This window comes from Eucalyptus grandis, chromosome 2 (assembly GCF_016545825.1).
Source record: "Eucalyptus grandis isolate ANBG69807.140 chromosome 2, ASM1654582v1, whole genome shotgun sequence".
In the NCBI taxonomy this organism is placed as follows: Eukaryota; Viridiplantae; Streptophyta; class Magnoliopsida; order Myrtales; family Myrtaceae; genus Eucalyptus; species Eucalyptus grandis.
In genome coordinates, this window is record NC_052613.1 from 14,070,975 (window position 1) to 14,091,430 (window position 20,456).

The 20,456-nt window shown below is 40.4% G+C and overlaps 3 protein-coding genes across 3 annotated transcripts; 2 read left to right on the forward strand and 1 right to left on the reverse strand.

Moving 5' to 3' along the window:
* Positions 1 to 1,190: 1,190 nt before the first annotated feature.
* LOC104425300 (cationic amino acid transporter 4, vacuolar) lies at positions 1,191 to 8,498 on the forward strand. The gene is made up of 14 exons (XM_039307370.1): positions 1,191 to 1,477; positions 1,598 to 1,799; positions 2,001 to 2,085; positions 3,649 to 3,789; positions 3,899 to 4,017; positions 4,098 to 4,194; positions 5,199 to 5,371; positions 5,473 to 5,539; positions 6,081 to 6,239; positions 6,332 to 6,599; positions 7,039 to 7,144; positions 7,694 to 7,806; positions 7,928 to 8,003; positions 8,112 to 8,498. The coding sequence occupies exons 1-14, from the start codon at positions 1,330 to 1,332 to the stop codon at positions 8,233 to 8,235; spliced, it is 1,878 nt and encodes a 625-aa protein (XP_039163304.1). The 5' UTR covers positions 1,191 to 1,329; the 3' UTR covers positions 8,236 to 8,498.
* A 108-nt stretch (positions 8,499 to 8,606) lies between these two features.
* LOC108953825 lies at positions 8,607 to 10,061 on the reverse strand. The gene is made up of 4 exons (XM_010037955.3): positions 9,947 to 10,061; positions 9,432 to 9,666; positions 9,246 to 9,301; positions 8,607 to 8,844 (listed from the first exon to the last, which is right to left on the reverse strand). The coding sequence occupies exons 1-4, from the start codon at positions 10,004 to 10,006 to the stop codon at positions 8,674 to 8,676; spliced, it is 522 nt and encodes a 173-aa protein (XP_010036257.2). The 5' UTR covers positions 10,007 to 10,061; the 3' UTR covers positions 8,607 to 8,673.
* Positions 10,062 to 11,750: 1,689 nt separating this feature from the next.
* On the forward strand, positions 11,751 to 20,444 carry LOC104426890 (cationic amino acid transporter 4, vacuolar). Its single transcript, XM_039306804.1, is given in 15 exon segments — positions 11,751 to 11,817; positions 12,124 to 12,246; positions 12,386 to 12,587; positions 14,024 to 14,108; positions 15,687 to 15,827; positions 15,924 to 16,042; positions 16,123 to 16,219; positions 17,251 to 17,423; positions 17,525 to 17,591; positions 18,114 to 18,272; positions 18,370 to 18,589; positions 19,010 to 19,121; positions 19,672 to 19,784; positions 19,909 to 19,984; positions 20,092 to 20,444. Coding segments are annotated over 15 exon segments (1,911 nt in total). The 3' UTR covers positions 20,249 to 20,444.
* The last annotated feature ends 12 nt before the right edge of the window (positions 20,445 to 20,456 follow it).

Sequence of the window (20,456 nt, forward strand, 5' to 3'; positions counted from 1 at the left end):
TCATCTGTCCATTTATTTTACTTTCATTTGCAGGTTCTCAGACGAACTATCTAATTTGCATGGTTTGTCCCTCTCCCTCTCTCCCTCATTCTATTGAACATATGGGATAAGAAGCCTTGCATTTTCTTTTTGAGCTTATTTGAGGAAAGGGATGGGGACTTGGAACTTTGCAATGGCAAGATTCTTGAACTCGGATGATAGAGGAAACGCTTTTTGTGTTCCTGGAATTTTTCTAGCGATTTGACATTGTTATTTGGGACAGTCTTGGCCACCGAATGTGCAGTGATAGTCACAGCAATGGGGCCAGATTTTGTATTTGTTAAGTGCTTGAGCGATATGCGTTTTATATGGTAGGATTCTTTGACCGGTTCCTAGTTTTGCAATCCTGTCATGGGGCTGTGCTTTATGACATGTTTGTAATGTTCGTAATGTTCGGTGTCTGATGGCTTTTTGCCACTTGAGATTGGTGAATGAGATCTTACGGTGGACTACACTCTGATATAACGTTTAGGTAGAGAAACGGACATTAGTTTTCGATGCATGAGCAGAAGTGAGACCTTTCCATAATCTTGGATTTGCATGACGAAGACTCAGATGCCGGAGCGTTGTATTTCTTATGCACTCATCTATTATGACGCAAAAATTCATTTGTTGGTGAATCCTAGGTAGCGGGGTCACTAGCTTATTTACTGTGCATTGGTCTATTATGGCGCGAAAATTCATTTCTGACATGATGCTTCCATTTTTTCAGCTGTTTCCATTTTTGCTGTGGCTTCAGTAAATTCCGTCAATAGAAAACATCCGATCGCGATCGAATGGAGAGAATTTGAGGTTGATGTTTCGAGAAGAAATGTTTGATGACTATCCATTGCCCAAGTTTCAATCCATAATGAATTGAGAAACCACGACATGGAAATTCCCATTCAGAATCACGTGAATAGTGACATAGAATGAATCTCCCTATCACGAACTCACCTGTGGTCTGGACAGTAATTGGCAATTCCAATCCATTCCCAAATAGCAACTTTCTAATATCGTTTTAGCCGCCCGCAAGTTGGAGAGAACACGTCAGATTTGAGCTGTTGATATCATAACGAATCGAATGTCTTTTTCGAAATCAAGATTTTCCGAGATCGAATAAGCGCACGTGAGTTCGCCGGTATGGCCGGTATACAAACAAATCGGGACCTTTCCCGGCCTTCCCAATCCAATAATTTAGTTCCCCTCTCTCTCTAGTCAACATTGCAACTCTCTCTCTCTCTGCCATCTCTTCGCTCCATCGGCGCCGGCGGTTCATCCATTTATCCGGCGGAATTCGCAAGCGCCGACATGGTGGGGAGCTTCTGCGGGGGCAAGTGGTCGGGGGCGCTGCGGAGCTTGGTGCGGAGGAAGCAGGTCGATTCCGTCCACGCGCGTCGCGAGGGCCATCATCAGCAGCTGGCCCGGCGATTGTCCGTCTTCGACCTCGTCGCCATCGGTAACGCCTCCCTCCTCGGTGCTCTGGTCTGATGACCGGTACTTCAGTGCGTGCGGAAATCGTGGTGATCACGTCGTTTTTTTTTTTTTTTTTTTTGTTTTGTCTTTTTCCCAATTTCAGGAGTCGGGGCGACCGTCGGGGCCGGGGTGTATATTCTCGTCGGGACGGTGGCTAGAGAATACACCGGACCTGCTCTCACCATCTCCTTCCTGATCGCCGGAGTAGCTGCCGCGCTCTCCGCGTTCTGCTACGCGGAGCTCGCCTGTCGATGTCCGTCCGCCGGCAGCGCCTATCACTACACGTACATATGCGTCGGCGAGGGGTAACCAGTCTTAGCTCTTTCATTCAGCGTCAAGTTCCTGAAATGACTAAGCCATTAGATTGTGCATTCCGCACTTCAAGTTGGAGCATATACTGCACCAGTATCATAAAGCTAAAAAAGTTGTCTTTTTTTTTTTTTTTTGGGGGGGGGGGGGGTTTACATGCCTGCTGTTATCGGCTTATTCATCTGTCGTTACTCCAGTGTTGCTTGGATGATTGGCTGGTCACTGATCCTGGAATACACAATCGGCGGTTCAGCTGTTGCCCGGGGTATCTCCCCAAATCTGGTGCGCTATTCTCATAATTGGTAACTACATGTTATAAGATCAACCCCTGTTCTATTTAATGTGTTAGAACACGTGTAAATGGTTTGCTCATGTTCTCCATCCAAACTGTTGGCAGTTTATCCACAGTCCTTCAATGTTATAACATTATATGGCTGCAACTCAAGGGATGCAACGGTACTTGGTCAGCTAAGGGCATTATTGCTGAAGGGTTTAGTTTAGAATCTTTCATTGACAAGACATTATATATTGAATTGATTAAGCCCTGGTTTAATACACACCATCTTAATTGGCAAAAACTCCCATAGTGCTTAACCATAAAGAGAGCAGAGTAAGTCTCTGTTTGAGAGCAGAGTAAGTCTCTGTTTGAGAGCAGAGTAAATCTCTGTTAAGTCCATCATCTACTATGGAGTTTCTTGATAGCTTGATATGATGTATTGATATGAGAATAATCAAGGAGCATCAGAAGAAAAATCTTGATAAGCATTGAAATAGATATTAATTCATCGTACTAGTCTCTTTTCATGGTTATATAACTACTTAATCCTTGTCTTCCTTTGGCGTTCACAATTATCTGATCTTATTCTGGTTAACATGTAATTTATGGACGGACCATCCAAGTCTGATAAACATGACGTAATTAAACTCGCAGAGTTTATAGTCATAATGTCATAATTGCCAAATGCATCAAGAACTCCTACTTGGGAGTGTAATCAAGGGATTACAAAACACCCAAGTTTTCTAGCCAACTATTTACTTTGATCTATGAATCACTTTGGGAAACTATAAAGATTGAAGAGGGGTGGTATTGTTGAATAGAAGTCTTTCTCATAGAAAGAACATCAGGGTCACTTCTGCTCTTCTCATTTTCATGCCGTTAATGGTAGATGAGGTTAGGAATGGTTATCATGTTACCTCCTCTCACCTCTTCTAATGCTATGCCGGGTCATACCAGACACTTTTTGGAAGTTACGACTTATAGGGAGGATCTGTACGTTGATTATGACATTTTGAATAGAAACTTGGGGGGTTTTAGTCCTCATACTCTACTTGCTCCACATTGTAATACAGAGCTGGCATCACATAGTGCTTAACCATAAAGGGGGCAGAGTAAATCTCTGTAAAGTTCATTATCTACTACGAAGTTTCTTGATATCTCAATATAATGTATTGATATGGAAATAATCTAGCAGCATTGGAAGAAAAATCTTGATAAGCATGGAAATAGATGTCGATTCATCGTACTGGTCTTTAGTCATGATTATATAACTGCCTAATCCTTGTCTTCCTTTGGCGTTCACAATTATCTGATCTTGTTCTGGGTATCATGTAATGCATGGACGGATAATCCAAGTCTGATAAGCATGACTTAATTAAACTTGCAGAGTATAATGTCATAATTGCCATATACGAAAATGATAAGTATGTGCTTCAACCAATATATTCCTTTCCTTTATCTCCATTCCTTGGGAATGATAATTATTGTAAAAAGAAAGAGAGTAACTGGTGTTTCTTAGTCTCTTTAATAATCCATATTATCCTGCTTCCTTCCTACTTTTCTTTCAGGCCTTGTTTTTTGGAGGAGAAGGCAAGTTGCCCTCTTTCTTGGCTCGTCATACTATTCCTGGGATTGGGATTGTAGTTGATCCTTGTGCAGCTGCCTTAGTTGTTACAGTGACAGTGCTTTTGTGCATAGGCATCAAGGAGGTACCATTTCCTTTTATTACTTTTGAAGCTTTTTTCTTCGTTTTTTTTGCTTTCAAATTGAATCTTTGAGTTTTAGTTTCTCTCTAGTAACTGTAAATTAACTTTTCAGAGTTCAATGGTGCAAACCATCGTTACGACAATAAATGTCTCTGCCATGATTTTCATAATCGCAGCTGGTGGATATATAGGTTTCAAAACTGGATGGGTAGGCTATGAACTTCCGAACGGGTAAACTACAGTGTTGGTACTTCCCTTGCTGTGTGTTTTAGAGGTGGGCGGAAACTTAATATTGTTCTTGTACACTATAGGTACTTTCCTTATGGGGTCACTGGAATGCTTGGTGGGTCTGCAGTTGTATTCTTTTCATACATTGGCTTTGATTCAGTTACCAGTACAGCGGAGGAGGTAAGGATTTTCCATATGTACGAACTATACAAAAAGTTATATAGAAAAGATGCTGATAAAGTGTAACAAGAAACTATTAGGCTCATGCTGTCCTTCCTGTCAGTGTGGTTTTCGACAAAATTATATATTAGTATAAAATGCCAAAAGAATGACTTCAGATAGATCTCAGAAAAATTACCTGGAGATTGTCTATCTGGTTTGTCCCATGGCATAATGTGAGTACACATAAAAGAAAAACAAAAGGAGAGGATCTCAAACACTTGGTTCCATGAGTTATTTCGAGTGGAAGGAGTTCAACATATACTAAAATACATTCTTAGCCATTATTTTGCTTTCAAGACCAAATTCAAATTAATATTCTTTCTGATGTCTCCCTAATCTCTCTTCTCTCTTTTCTCTCTTAAAGGATTAATAGTATTTCATACTCTGCCTCATCAAGCTAGGGTCAAAGATCTCTTGGGAAACTTTAAATCTATCGTAAATTCTGACTCATCCTTCTTTGCGGTTAAAAATATTGAAATGAAATGCGTGCATGTCGCATTTAATTAGTTTAATCCAGCATAGACCTAACTTTTTCTTTTGCAATAACCAATTAAGAGAGAGCAGGCAGTTGATAAATCTTCTGGAAATTAATCACCATATCTGTGGCACAAAGTTGTAGATGGTCATTGCAGGTGAAGTAAACTGTGCAAGCTTTATCAGTGGCAAAACAGAGCCAGGTCTACTGAAGATGCAGTAGACAATTTGATGATGATTTTGGTCAAAAAGTCAAAGTTTATTTGATGTTTAGGTTGATAGCTTGAGTACTTTCTGATGACACGGCACAAAATACTTCTATTTCTGGTCACTTGCTCTCTTACTGGTAGTGGCACAGAGTTGATTCATCATTGACTTATCGTGATGTTATAATCGATTAACATAAATTAACTACTTCTGAATTATCTTCACAGTTTTTCTTGTTGAAAAATATCAAACCTCAAGCTGACTTCTGATCAACATGACAGGTGAAAAATCCTCAACGAGATCTGCCCGTGGGTATAGGAGTGGCATTGTCTATATGTTGCATATTATACATGCTTGTGTCCGTTGTAATTGTTGGCTTGGTACCATACTATGCATTAGATCCAGACACCCCGATTTCCTCAACATTTGCTCACTATGGGATGCAATGGGCAGTGTAAGCATGTTATTCTGCTTTTAATATGTGGACAAACAATTTAAGCTTGAGTACATTTCCCACAGACCAGTTGGTTTCAAGGTATGCTTTTTATATGGCAGATATATACTAACCACTGGAGCAATCATGGCTCTATGCTCGAGTTTGATGGGTTCAATTCTCCCTCAGGTATGCATATAACTCGGGCTTTAGCCTCATTATAAAAGGTAGTTATAGTCAGTGACTATTGAGACTTTCCAACTTTCACCCCCTCTCCTGCTTGGACATGATAAGCTGCAGTCTTAAGTATTTCACTTCTTCATGATGTCAACAGGTTATAAATGTTGTTTCACTTAGTCCTCTCTTAAATCAATCTATATTTAATTTAATCCTTATAATACCTGAAATTTCGTATATCATTGAACTCATCAAATATGAAGTTGACTTTGTCTGGTTCTGTAATTAAAGTAACTGCTTGGACAGGAAATACAAATGTTTTAGAGAGTGAACGCTTTCTTTCCAGCCTTGAATTTTGATCACAATGGATGGGAATGAATTTTTTCCATCATTCTTTTCCAATATAAGCAAATGCACTCAAAATTTTCAGTTTGTAATTTCCTCTTCCTTCGTGTTATCCTGTATCAAGTGATATGGCTAGTTCTATAATGATCGCTTGTCGGGAAACACAAGTATGATTTATCGACTGAATTGTAACTCCCTTTCTTTTCAGCCTCGAATCTTGATGGCAATGGCTAGGGATGGACTGTTGCCATCATTCTTTGGAAATATAAACAGACACACTCAAGTTCCAGTAAATAGCACAGTGATGACTGGCGTTCTGGCTGCAGCCTTAGCATTCTTCATGGATGTCTCACAGTTGGCTGGGATGGTAAGTCAAATAACAATTGGAATGGTATATAGAGATTTTTGGGTCAAAATCACTTGTTTATCTGTGCTTGCCTCTCCATTTTCCTAGTGCAGGTTAGTGTGGGAACCCTTCTTGCTTTCACCACTGTTGCAGTTTCTGTCCTGATTATCAGGTATGTTCCACCAGATGAAGTTCCTCTTACATCAGGACTCCAGGAGTCCATTGGTTCAGTATCTTCACAGTTTGATAATGACCTCAAGGGAACTGCTTCCATGGATATTGGATATTCTGTTGTCTCATCCAAGGAGGATAATCAGCTGTTGATTGAGACAAGTGAGTCCTCAATTGAAGAAGATATCATGCAAAAACCTGTGATTAAAGGTATTGAGAGACTAACTAACCTACTTCTTTGTCATTTACATTACTGTGAAGAATTGTTTGACATAATCATGTGTGAATTCAATTCCCTCCGAACGTGTCTACTGAATTGCAATTCCAAGAACTCTCCTCTTCCTCCTGCACACCCTTGTCCTCTATTTAAGCTGGCTATGGTCACTTTTTTCTTTGCCAGCTCTTAGGTGGATGAACACTGGCTAAGTGGGTTCCACTTCATTGTGTAAAATAGTCTTTCCCTTCTTAGTTCTACACAAGTAGACATGCCTTTTAGAATACAAGAGGGTTCCTCCTTCTGTTATGGACAAAATAACTGGCCTTTGTGGGTTGTTGATTCCAAGGGTAAACTTTTTCCTGGTCATAGTGCATTGCCTCTGCTTCCACTATGCACGTGCTCTTTCTTAATTTTTGACTTGGACATATACAGATGATAATGAAGAAGGGAGGCGGAAGATAGCTGCCTGGAGTATAGCTTTTGTATGTGTAGGAATTCTTATAGTCGCATCTGCTGCTTCGGTTGAAGGCCTTTCAAGGTTGGTCAACCTCCATTTACTCTCGTCACTCTTTTGTCAGAGCAAGTTGTTTATTCTTGAGTCCTTTGTGAGACGATTTTCGCTTTCGACATGTAGTTTAGCTATACTCATCCATCTTGAACATTCTATAGATATATTAGATTGGCTTTAAACATCTCAATGGAGCTTAATTTATCTCAATGGACAAACTTTTATGGAACGATAGTTAACTCTACCAGGTAAGTGCTGAAAGGCAGAAGAGCATTGATTGTCCCGGGGTAATAAAGGGATCGACAAGGATGAGTCCTTACCTCAATTGCTGAATAGCTGTGGTCCATGTGCTTTGAATTGTTTGCACAATAGTTAAATGAAGCAGGTTTCATAGATTTAATTTCACAAAGAAGTATGTGTAGCACAATAGAAATGCTGATGGTTTCTTGACACACATGGATGCACAAAATTTACATGGAAACACTCAATAACCTTGATTGTGTGCCTCTTGAAATTTTGGTAGTTATTATTTCATGACTGTCTTATGCTTCATAACTCCTTACTGCATTAACTTGACAGTGTGGTTCGATTGATATTATGTGGATTGGCTGGAGTTGCTGTCTTAGGCAGTTTGGTTGTGCTGGCGTACATAGAACAAGATAATGCAAGGCATGACTTTGGACATGCAGGAGGTAACTTCTATTGCCTACAAGTGTTGATAGACCATGGTTCATTCCTGATTAGACTAGGTTTTCTTCAGGAATTATTCAATGCTTAAATGATCCAAACTGTCATTGACTTTCCTTTTAACAGGGTTCCAGTGTCCGTTCGTCCCTTTCTTGCCTGTTGCCTGTATTCTTATCAACACCTACCTATTAGTTAATCTTGGGTGAGCACCCTCAGAATTTGAGTGTTTTCTTCTCAATGATTTATGCATACCCCTCATTTGCTCTCTATCTAACCGATCCGATTCTTGGTTTGACAACTGGATGCCCAGGTTGGGAACATGGTTCCGTGTCTCGATATGGATGTTGATTGGAGCTCTAGTCTACATTTTCTATGGCCGGAGTCACAGCTTATTGAAAGGCGCAGTCTATGTTCCTGCAGCATATACTCAATAGATTTATCAAGCTCCATCCAATCGTCAAGCATAGTTCCTGCAAAGATTTACTCGCAAGCCCCATGATTTATTCAACTCATTGTACTCTATTTGGCAATAATAGGGACGCATGGAGAGGATAAAATGAATTTCCTCCCTCCCCTTTCTTACATTAAGTCTTCAGGGGAATCTGAAGGTCTCGCTCCTTTGTTGTAAAGACAGTACAATCATACAACATCCCTTGTATCAATTCTCAGCAACACCCAATAAAGATATGTTTCATAAGAGGCATGAACTGACTGAGAATGCCCGACTGTTATTGCTCAGACTGCATTGTGCACAACAACCGCCTTATGTGTATGTGCCAACCTTGGCGTTGAATCTACATGTCCGTGACAAGGAAATGTGCATTTTCTAAAAGAAATGAGCAATGATTCCATTTGACTTGGATAGTAGATCTTTACATAATTGAGTTGATTGACAAAATTAACACGGGAAGATACTCAAGAGCCAGAGTGAAAATTGCACCAAGAACAAATATCAAAATGAATGCAACTAATATTTTCCCGATGTATGCCAAACTGATGACAGGTTTTCCTACATCCATCGCAACACCTGATCCGTGGGCATTCTGCAATAGCATCATCAAAGGATAGACTGCATCAGTAAGCTTGTAAATGCTCAGTAACTATTGGCAAGACACTTTCTTCGTAAATTAACAGCGATATAGACTGATTTAAGTAAAACTAATTGACCCTTTTCTACTTCCTCCTAATAGAAATGGCAAAATTCACGACCAGCGCAAACAGAGATCACTGGGTCGGCGAGAGATGATCAACGAAGGAGGTCCTAACATTTCTACCGAAGATGGTGTCGGCTAAGAGCAGGTTAACATCTCGGTGAACATCCGGGATCAATCACATCACTTGAACAACATATCATAGGATCCTTGAGATCCCAGAACATGTACTCCTTGAACGAACACTCTAAACAAATTTTTGCAATTCAATCCAGAACATTAACAACCCTTACCTGGAAAGGCGCCGGCCGCGCCATCTTTTGCCGAAACTCTTCGCCTTTGTCCCCGCCTAGTCAAGAAGAGCAATCAGAAACGAAATAGCAAATGATGCGCAAAAGAAGACAGAGTGAAACAGAACGGCGACATCAAAAGCCACGGGATCTTATGGTTTTCCGATCCTCCAGGGAAATGTAAATTACCAGCATAATCCTCTTCAGTGAACGTCTGCAACCTCCATCCAGAGCCATAGTCCACCAGAGCCGAATTAGGGCCGAAAGCCACGCCTTCCTCTCCTTCTTTGACCGCCTCAATGTAGAGAGCAAACGGAGACCCGCCCTCCAGCTTCTTGTTCATCACCCGCACGGCAAATCCGGCCTCCGTGCCGGCCGCGAACCTCCTCCGCTTGCCGGAGCTCTTGCACACCACCTCCAGGAACTGTTTTCCAATCCCCCACGAAGGGTCGACGAGCATCAAAACGATGACTCGATTCAGCACTCGAAAGAAAGAATCGAAACGTGGTGCGGAAATCACGCGCCGGTCAATCGAAAGGCGAAGAGAACCCACTTCTCCGAATTGTCATTACGTGGAAGCAATTCGCGATACACATCGACGCATCCAAAAAGTGCATCGCGAAAACTTCCCCATGAGTAATTTAAGGAGGTAAGTGCTCGCCAAACGGAGCTGAAGAGACGAGAGAGAGAGAGAGAGAGCTTACAGGAGGTGGGAGCTGTTCAAGAGGACCGACTTCTGCAACCTCCTCGGCGTCATCCGCCATGAGAGAGAGAGAGAGTTGACAATTGAACTCGGATCGTTTTGCTGGTAATAAAATTGCAGAGCCCGTCAGTTGGAGGGTCCCGGTCAACAGCTGATTGCAGTTTAAAAAAAGAAGGTGAAATAATTATGGTCTGGGCTGATGAGATTATGGCCCAATAAAAGTCAAGCCCGATATCAAGGCCCATGTCAGGGGAAGAATAGAGAGAAAAAAGACTTCTTTTCTTAATGATCTGACTATTTTTTCCTGAATTGAATTTGACTTGATGGGCTGATTTTTCCTTTACTTCTTTGTTAGACAAAATTTTAGAATTTTGATAATAAATTTCCCTTTCTTGTTATGTAATGTTAACAATAGGCATGTCAAACAATCACATTGACGTAATTAAGTGAGATATTACAAAAAAAAAATAAAATGAACTTGATCGGAAAAATCACCCAAGTTAGTGGATTTGAATTGCACCAAAAGAAATTTGGCGATCTGATTACAAAATTGGACAAGTTAGAAAACTAAACTTGGACTTATCTCAATCGAGTCTTGGGAGTTGATTGCAAAGCCTTTTGAGTTCTATCTGACTATTTTCCAGGCTTAATTTTAGTATGACATAAGCAGACGTATTTATCATGACTGTTTGCTTCTGAAATTCTCGGTCTGCTGAGCATATAAAGCAAAGATGGCATTAGCTGTTTCGTTTGCTGCCAGATCAAGACTGTGAAAGAATAGGACTACATTGAAAAACAAAAGAGTGGGGGCAAATTTTTCCCTCCTCTTCCTTTTGTCTGTTAAACCATCCATGTCTTTCAAAGATGCGGGTTCTGTGGATTATTCCTGGATTTCCTGAATGTCAAAACAGCAGAGAAACTTGTCTGCCTTTATTGTCTCGTTATTTGACTTACATCTGGCTGATCTGACTTTGGTCAAGCTCATGAGCCGTTGTTCTCTGTATTCCTGGGAATGCTGGATTAATAATAGGGTGATTTCAGCATGTGAAATGAATTTCTCTATCTGAAGTTCATCTGTCCATCTATTTTACTTTCATTTGCCAGGTTCTCGGATGAACCATCTGAATTAGATGGTTTGTCCCTCTCCCTCATTCTATTGAACATATGGGATGAGAAGCCCTGCATTTTCTTTTTGAGCTTATTCAGGAAGAAAAGGATGAGGACTTGGAACTTTGCAATGGCAAGATTCTTGAACTGGGATGATAGAGGAAGCACTTTTCGTGTTCCTGGATTTTCTTGAGCGATTCGACACTGTTATTTGGGACGGTCTTGGCCACCGAATGTGCAGTGATAGTCACAGCGACAGGGCCAAATTTCGTATCTTGTCAGTGCTTGAGCGATATGGGTTTTACTTGGAAGGATTTACTACCGATTCCTAGTTTTACAAACCTATCATGGGGCTGTGCTTTATGGCATGTTCGCAATAATCGGTGTCTAATGGCTTTTTGCCACTTGATATTGGTGAATGAGATCTTACGGTAGATTGCGAGTGGGGCGATTAGAAAATGCACTCTGATATAACGTTTAGGTAGAGAAACGGACACTAGTTTTCAATGCATGAGCAGAAATGAAACCTTTCATAATCTTGGATTTGCATGACGAAGACTCAGATGCTGGAGCGTTGTATTTCTTATGCATTCATCCATTATGACGCAAAAATTCATTTCTTAGTGAATCTCAGGCAGCAGGGTCACTGGCTTATTTACTGTGCATTGGTCTATTATTTCTCTGACGTAATACTGGGGATGGCGGCAATCAAAGAAGGGCATGGGATGGCCGGCCGCATCCCCCATGTTCCAGTAACCACCGGCCGTATGGCATGATTTAAGCAGATAGCAGCAATTTCTCAGTATATAAACAAATCGGACTCTTTCATGGCCTTCCTATCACGCGCTGCGTGAGATTTCATGTAACTCCTGTCAACTACTATTTCAAAAGCTTAAACTATTAAATAAAAGCTTAGTTTAATATTTAATTATTTTAACACGCCGGCCTTTCCAATCTAATAATTTAGTTCGCCTCTCTCTCTCTTTGCCATATCTTTGCTCCCTCGACGCCGGCTCATCCATCCATCCATCGGAATTCATATTGCGCCGACATGGGGGAGATTCTGCGGAGGCAACTGCTCGCGGGCGCTGCAGAGCTTGGTGCGGAGGAAGCAGGTCGACTCCATCCACGCGCCGCGCACGGGCCACCACCAGCTGGCCCGGCGGTTGTCCGTCTTCGACCTCGTCGCCATCGGTAACGCCTGCCTCCCTCCCTCCCTCGCTCCCTTTCGCAATCCCGTTCCTGTACTCCGAGCTTTGGTCCGATGATCGGTACTTCTGTACGTGCGGAAATCGTAGTAATCATGACTTTTCTTTTTTTTTTTCAATTTCAGGAGTCGGGTCGACCGTCGGGGTTGGGGTGTACACTCTTGTCGCGACGGTGGCTAGAGAGTACGCCGGACCTTCTCTCACCATCTCCTTCCTGATCGCCGGAGTGGCTGCCGCGCTCTCCGCGTTCTGCTATGCGGAGCTCGCTTGTCGATGTCCCTCCGCCGGAAGCGCCTATCACTACACGTACATATGCGTTGGCGAGGGGTGATTAGTCTTAACTCTTTTACTCTTTTATTCAGTGGAAAGTTCTTGATGTGACTATTATAAGCCATTAGATTGCGCATTCTGCACTTCCGTTTGGGGCGTAGTTACTGCAACAGTATTATTAAGCTGTCCCTCCACCGTGCCGCCTGCCGAGAGTATTTTAAAATTAAGGTACCATTTGTTTCACGAAAAATATAATATTTTTACAAAATATATTTTAAGAAATTATTTTTCAGAAAAATATAATTAGTTTTAAGTATACAAAGCTAAAACTTAAAAATGAAATGGAAAATATATTTTGTTTGTTCAATAAGAAAAATCTTTTTTTCGGGCACTTTTTAAATAATTTTTTATTATTTTATTCTAAAATTATATATTTTAATTATTTTTTTTCCTTTTTTTTTTTTTTCTTTCTTTTTTTCTTCTTCTTTTATCTTCTTTTCTTTGGGCCGACAACCGGCCAAAGGCGAGCTACCACTGCCTCGTTGATCTAGTGAGCGACGAGTGGCAAGTGGCAAGCTTGAGCTCACCAACCTTTGGGCTTGCTAGATTGGCGGGGCAGAGGCTCGTTGTTGCTGCTGGCTCATCGATTTGGCAAGCAATGAGTGCAAAGCGGCAAGCTCGTTCTCCCTAGATTGGCAAGCTAGAGGCTCACGCTTGCTACTGGTTCATTGATCTAGCTAGCGGCGAGCACAAGGATGAGCCTTAAGCTCGCTAGCCTCTAGCCTTACCAAATCGGCGCCATTGGTTCCACAATCTTGCTAGATCTTGGCAACAGCGAGCCTCGAGCTTGCCCGAGCTCCATTGAGATGATGAGCGAGCCTCGGGCTTGCCAAATCCAAGCGAGCTCAATCTTCACCAATTCAGGCGAGCTTGAGCTTTGTTGGGGATGGCAAGGTTGCGGCTTGCCAGATCTAAGCAAGCCCGAGCTCCATTGAACTAGGCGAGCCCGAGCCTCGCCCTTGCTGAATCTAGCCTCAAGCCAGGCAAAGCCTCGCTTGCCTTGCCATAGGCTGGCAAGGAGCTCCTTGGCCTGTGATAAGGCTCTGGTTGGCTTGTGGATGGTTGCCGGCCGTCGACGTGGCCGCGATCGGGTAAGGCCAAGGAAAAGAAGAAAAAAAAAGGAAGAAAGAAAAGAAAAAAATAAAAAGAAAAATAATTAAAAACTTGATTTTTTTAAAAGAAAAAGAAAACATAAAATAAAATAAAATGTATTTAGTAAAAGAAAATGAGATGTGGAGAAGTTATGGAAAATGTTTTCACTTTTTGACTATTTCATTTTTTTTTTATAAAACCAATGTTGGAAAATAAAAAATATTTTCCTAAAAGTTATTTTCCATAAAATGAACAGAGTTTAAGTTGAAAAAATGGTTTTTTTTTGGTTTTGGGGGCACATGCCATATGTCATCAGCTCATTCTTCTGTCGTTACTCCCAGAGTTGCTTGGTTGATCGGTTGGTCGCTGATCCTGGAATACACAGTCGGCGGTGCAGCTGTTGCTCGGGGTATCTCCCCAAATCTGGTGCGCTATTCTCATAATTGGTAACTACATGTTATAAGATCGACCCCTGCTCAATTTAATATGTTAGAACACGTGTAAACGGTTTGCTCATGTTCTCCATCCAAACTGTTGGCAGTTTATCCACAATCCTTCATTGTTATAACATTACATGGCTGTAACTCAAGGGATGCAATGGTACTTGGTCAACTAAGGGCACTATTGCTGAAAGGTCTAGTTTAGAATCTTTCATTGCCAAGTCATTAAATATTGAATCAATTAAGCCTCGGTTTAATACCCACCATCTTATTTGGCAAAAACCATCATAGAGCTTAACCTTAAAGAGAGCAGAGTAAATCTCTGTTAAGTTCATCGTCTACTACAAAGTTTCTTGATAGCTTGATATAATGTATTAATATGAGAATAATCAGGGAGCATCAGATGAAAAATCTTGATGAGCATTGAAATAGATTTTGATTCATCATACTAGTCTTCTTTCATGATTATATAACTACCTAATCCTTGTCTGCCTTTGGTGTTCACAATTATCTGATCTTATTCTGGATATCATGTAATTTATGGACAAATGATCCAAGTCTGATAAGCATGACTTAATTAAACTCGCAGAGTTTATAGTCATAATGTCACAATTGCCAAATGCATCAAGAACTCCTACTTGGAAGTGTAATTATGGGATTACGAAACACCCAAATTTCCTAGCCAACTATTCACTTTGGTCTACAAATCTCTTTGGGAAACTATATATAGATTGAAGAGAGGTGGTATTGTTGAATAGAAGGCTTTCTCATAGAAAGAACATCAGGGTCACTTCTGCTTCTCTTATTTTCATGCTGTTAATGGTAGATGAGGTTGGGAATGGTTATCGTGTTATCTCCTCTCACCTTTTCTAATGCTAGTTGGGGTCATACCAGACACTTTTTGGAAGATACAACTTATAGGAGAGGATCTGTAGGTTGATTATGACATTTTGACTAGAAACTTGGGGAGATTTAGTCCTCATACTCTACTTGGTCCCGATGTAATACAGAGCTGGCATCACATATGGCTTTCTTGAGAGAAGATTTAGATTAATGCGCCTATTGAAACATGGGGGAACACACTCATTTTATCTCTTTCCAAAAGGATTTTATGATTGTCTATTTATATTCTAATTTGGACACGCTATATGGTATAGCAATGTCATGGAGAGAGTGAAAAGGGTCCTGATACGAATGGCAATTAGTTTTTTGCTATTTTTAATGCTCTCTACACTTCCCCTCGTATCTTTTTCCTTAAGATGCACTTGCTTCGGTCCATACTGCAATAGCATTACCGCTTGTAAATGAAAAAAAAAATACTGAATATTTGATTTGAGGAAGTGGAATCAAAGAATATTCAGTTAGAAAAAGTTCCTTGTCGCTGACAATAGTAAAAATCAAGTGCCTAAATACGAAAATGATAAGTATGTGCTGCAACCAATATCTTCTTTTCCTTTATCTCCATTCCTTGGGAATGATAATTATTGTAAAAAGAGAGTAACCGGTGATTCTTAGTCTCTTTAATAATCTGTATTATTCTGCTTCCTTTCTCCATTTCTTTCAGGCCTTGTTTTTTGGAGGAGAGGACAAGTTACCTTCTTTCTTGGCTCGTCATACTATTCCTGGCATTGGGATTGTAGTTGATCCTTGTGCAGCCGCCTTAGTTGTTATAGTGACAGTGCTTTTGTGCATAGGTATTAAGAAGGTAGCATTTCCTTTTTTTACTTCTGAAGCTTTTTTTTTGCTTTCAAATTAATCTTCGAGTTCTAGTTTCTCTCTAGTAACTGTATTAAATTTTCAGAGTTCAATGGCGCAAACCATCGTTACGACAATACATGTCTCTGCCATGATTTTCATAATTGCAGCTGGTGGATATATAGGTTTCAAAACTGGATGGGTGGGGTATGAGCTTCCAAACGGGTAAACTACAGTGTCAGGACTTCCCTTGCCATGTGTTTTAGAGGTGGGCAGCAACTAAATATTGTTCTTGAACACTATAGGTACTTCCCTTATGGGGTCACCGGAATGCTTGGTGGGTCTGCAGTTGTATTCTTTTTATACATTGGCTTTGATTCAGTTACCAGTACAGCTGAGGAGGTAAAGATTTTCCAGATGTACAAACTATACAAAAAGTTATATAGAAAAGATGCAGAAAAAGTGTAACAAGAAAGTAATAAGCTCATACTGTCTTTCTTTTCAGTTGGTATGTAATGAAATTGTATATTAGAATAAAATGCTAAAAAGATGACTTCAGGATAGATCTCAAAATGATTACGTGGAGATTTTCTGTCTAGTGTCTCCCATGGCATAATGTGAGTACGCATAAAAGAGAAACAAAAGGAGAGGTTCTCAAACACTTGGTTGCATGAGTAATTTCGAGTGAAAGGAGTTTTTTATTTTTATTTTTTTTGGTCGGTAAGTGAAAGGAGTTCAACATAAACTAAAATATATACTGAACCATTATTTTGCTTTCAAGACCAAATTCAAATTAAGATTCATTCTGATGTCTCCCTAACCTTTCCCTCTCGCTCTCTCTTCTCTCTTAAGGAATTTAATAGTATTTGCCGCATCAAGCTAGGGTCAAAGATCTCTTGGGAAGTTTTAAACCTATCATAAATTCTGACTCATCCTTCTTTGCCGTTAAAAATATTGAAATGCGTGCATGTGGCATTTAATCAGTTTAATCCAGCATAGACCTAACTTTTTCTTTTGTAATAAATGATCAAGAGAGAGCAGCCAGTTGATAAATATTCTGGAAATTAATCACTATGTATGTGGCCATAAGTTGTAAATAGTCATTGCAGGTGAAGAAAACTGTGCAAGCTTTATGAGTGGCAAAAAAAAGCCAGGTCTAATGAAGATGAAGTAGACAATTCAATGATAATTTGGGGCAAAAATTCAACAGTTTATTTGATAATAAGGTTGATAGCTTGAGTACTTTCTAATGACACGGCACATAAATACTTTTATTTCTGGTCACTTGCTCTCTTACTGGTAATGGCAGAGTTGATTCATCATTTACTTATTGTGATGTTATAATTGATTGACACAAATTAACTGAATTATCTTCATAATTTTTCTTGTTGAGAAATATCAAACCTCAATCTGAGTTCTGATCAACATGACAGGTGAAAAATCCTCAACGAGATCTGCCCGTGGGTATAGGAGTGGCACTGTCTATATGTTGCATATCATACACGCTTGTGTCCGTTGTAATTGTTGGCTTGGTACCATGCTATGCATTCGATCCAGACACCCCGATTTCCTCAACATTTGCTCACTATGGGATGCGATGGGCAGTGTAAGCATGTTATTCTGCTATTAAAATGTGGACAAACAATTTAAGCTTGAGTCCATTTCCCACGGACCAGTTGGTTTCAAGGTGTGCTTTTTATATTGCAGGTATATACTAACCACTGGAGCAGTCATGGCTCTATGCTCAAGTTTGATGGGTTTAATTCTCCCTCAGGTATGCATGTAACTCGGGCTTTAGCATCATTATATCAAGTGGTTTTAGTTAGTGACTATCGAGACTTTCCAACTTTCACCCCCTCTCCTGCTTAGACATGATACTGCAGTCTTAAGAATTTCACTCGTTCATGATGTCAACAGGTTATAAATGTTGATTCACTTAGTCCTCTCTTAAAGCAATCTATTATTAATTTAATCCTTATGATACCTGAAATTTCGTATCCCATTGAATTCGTCAAATATGAAGTTGACTTCGTGTGGTTCTGTAATTAAAGTAATTGCTTAGACAGGAAACACAAATTTTTTGGAGAGTGAACTGTTTCTTTCCAGCCATGAATTTTGATCACAATAGACTGAAAAGGATTTTTCCATCATTCTTTTCCGATATAAACAAATGCACTCAACATTTTCAGTCTGTAATTTCCTATTTCTTCGTGTTATCCTGTAGTACGTTCTATAATGATCGCTAGTCTGGAAACACAAGTATGATTGACTAAATTGTAACTCCCTTTCTTTGCAGCCGCGAATCTTGATGGCAATGGCTAGGGATGGACTGTTGCCATCATTCTTTGGAGATATAAACAGACATACCCAAGTTCTGGTTAATAGTACGGTGATGACTGGTGTTCTGGCTGCAGCCTTAGCATTCTTCATGGATGTCTCACAGTTGGCTGGGATGGTAAGTCGAATAACAATTGGAACGGTATATAGAGCTTTTTGGGTCAAAATCACTTGTTTATCTGTGCTTGCCTCTCCATTTTCCTATATGGGTGCAGGTTAGTGTGGGTACCCTTCTTGCTTTCACCACCGTTGCAGTTTCTGTCCTGATTCTCAGGTATGTTCCACCAGATGAAGTGCCCCTTACATCAGGACTCCAGGGGTCGATTGGTTTAGTATCTTCGCAGTTCTATAATGACCTCAGGGGAACTGCTTCCACGGAAATTGAATGTTCTGTTGTCTCATCCAGGGGTGATGATCAGCCGTTGATTGAGACAAGTGAGTCCTCAACTGAAGACAATATCAAGCAAAGAATTGTTTGACATAATTGTGGGAATTGCAATTCCATCCTAACATGTCTACTGAATTTGTCCAAGAACCATCCTCTTCCTCGTGCACATCATCGTCCTCTATTTAAACTGGCTATGGTCACTTTTTTCTTTGCCAGCTCTTTGGTGGATGAACACTGGCTAATCGGGTTCCTCTTCATTGTGTAAAATAGTCTTTACCCTCTTAGTACTGTGCAAGTAGACATGCCTTTTAGATTACAGGAAGGTTCCTCCTTTTATTATGGACAAAATAATTGACCTTTGTGGGTTTTTGTTTCCAAGCGTAAAATTTTTCCTGTTCATATTGCATTGCCTCTGCATCTGCTTCCACTATGTGCACATTTTCTTTCTTAATTTTTGGCTTGGACAGATACAGATGATAATGAAGAACGAAGGCGGAAGATTGCTGCCTGTAGTATCGTTTTTGTGTGTGTAGGAATTCTTATACTTGCGCCTGCTGCTTCAGTCGGAGGCCTTTCAAGGTTGGTCAACCTTTCATTTACTCCCGCCGCTCTTTTATTAGAGCAAGTCGTTAATTCTTGAGTCTTCTGTGAGACGATTTTCACATTTGACATGGAGTTTAGCTATACTCATATATCTGGAACTTTCTATAGATATATTAGATTGGCTTTAAACATCTCAATGGAGCTTAATTCATCTCAATGGACAAACTTTTATGGATCAATAGTTAACTCTACCAGGTAAGTGCCGAAAGGCCCATGAGCATCAGTTGTCTCAGGGTAATAAAGGGATTAACAGGGATTAGTCCTTTCTTCAATTGTTGAATAGCCGTGGCCCATATGCGTCGAGGTGTTTGCACAATAGATATATGAAGCAGGTTTCGTAGATTCAAATCCACAACAGAAGTATGTGTAGCTCAATAGAAACGCTGGTGCTTTCTTGATACACATGCAGGCACAAAATTTACATGGAAACACGCAATAACCTTGATTGCGTGCGTCTTGAAATTTTGCAGTTATTATTTCATGACTGTTTTATGCTTCATAAATCCTAACTGCATTAGCTTGACAGCATGGTTCGTTCGACATTATGTGGATTGGCTGGAGTTCCTGTCTTAGGCAGTTTGGCCGTGCTGGCCTACATAGGACAAGATAATGCAAGGCATGACTTTGGACATGCAGGAGGTAACTTCTCTTGCTTACATGTGTCGATAGACGATGGTTCAGTCCTGATTAGACTAGGTTTTCTTCAGGAGTTAATAATTCAATGTTTAAATGATCCAAACTGTCATTTACTCTCCTTTAACAGGTTTCCAGTGTCCGTTCGTCCCTTTCTTGCCAGTTGCCTGTATTCTTGTCAACACCTGCCTATTAGTTAGTCTACCGTGAGCATCCTCATAATTTGAGTGTTTTCTTCTCAATGATTCATGCATACCCCCTATTTGCTCTTTTTCTAGCTGATCTATTCTCGGTTTGACAACTGGATGCCCAGGTTGGTAACATGGTTCCGTGTCTCAATATGGATGTTGATCGGAGCTCTAGTCTACATTTTCTATGGCCGGAGTCACAGCTCATTGAAAGGCGCAGTCTATGTTCCTGCAGCATATGCTCAATAGATTTATCAAGCCCCATCCAATCGTCAAGCATAGTTCCTGCAAAGATTTACTCGCAAGCCCCATGATTTATTCAACTCATTGTACTCTATTTGGCAATAATAGGGACGCATGGAGAGGATAAAATGAATTTTCTCCCTCTCCTTATTTACATTAAGTCTTCAGGGGAATCTAAAGGTCTCGCTCCTTTGTTGTAAAGACAGTAGAATCATACAACATCCCTTGTATCAATTCTGAGCAACAC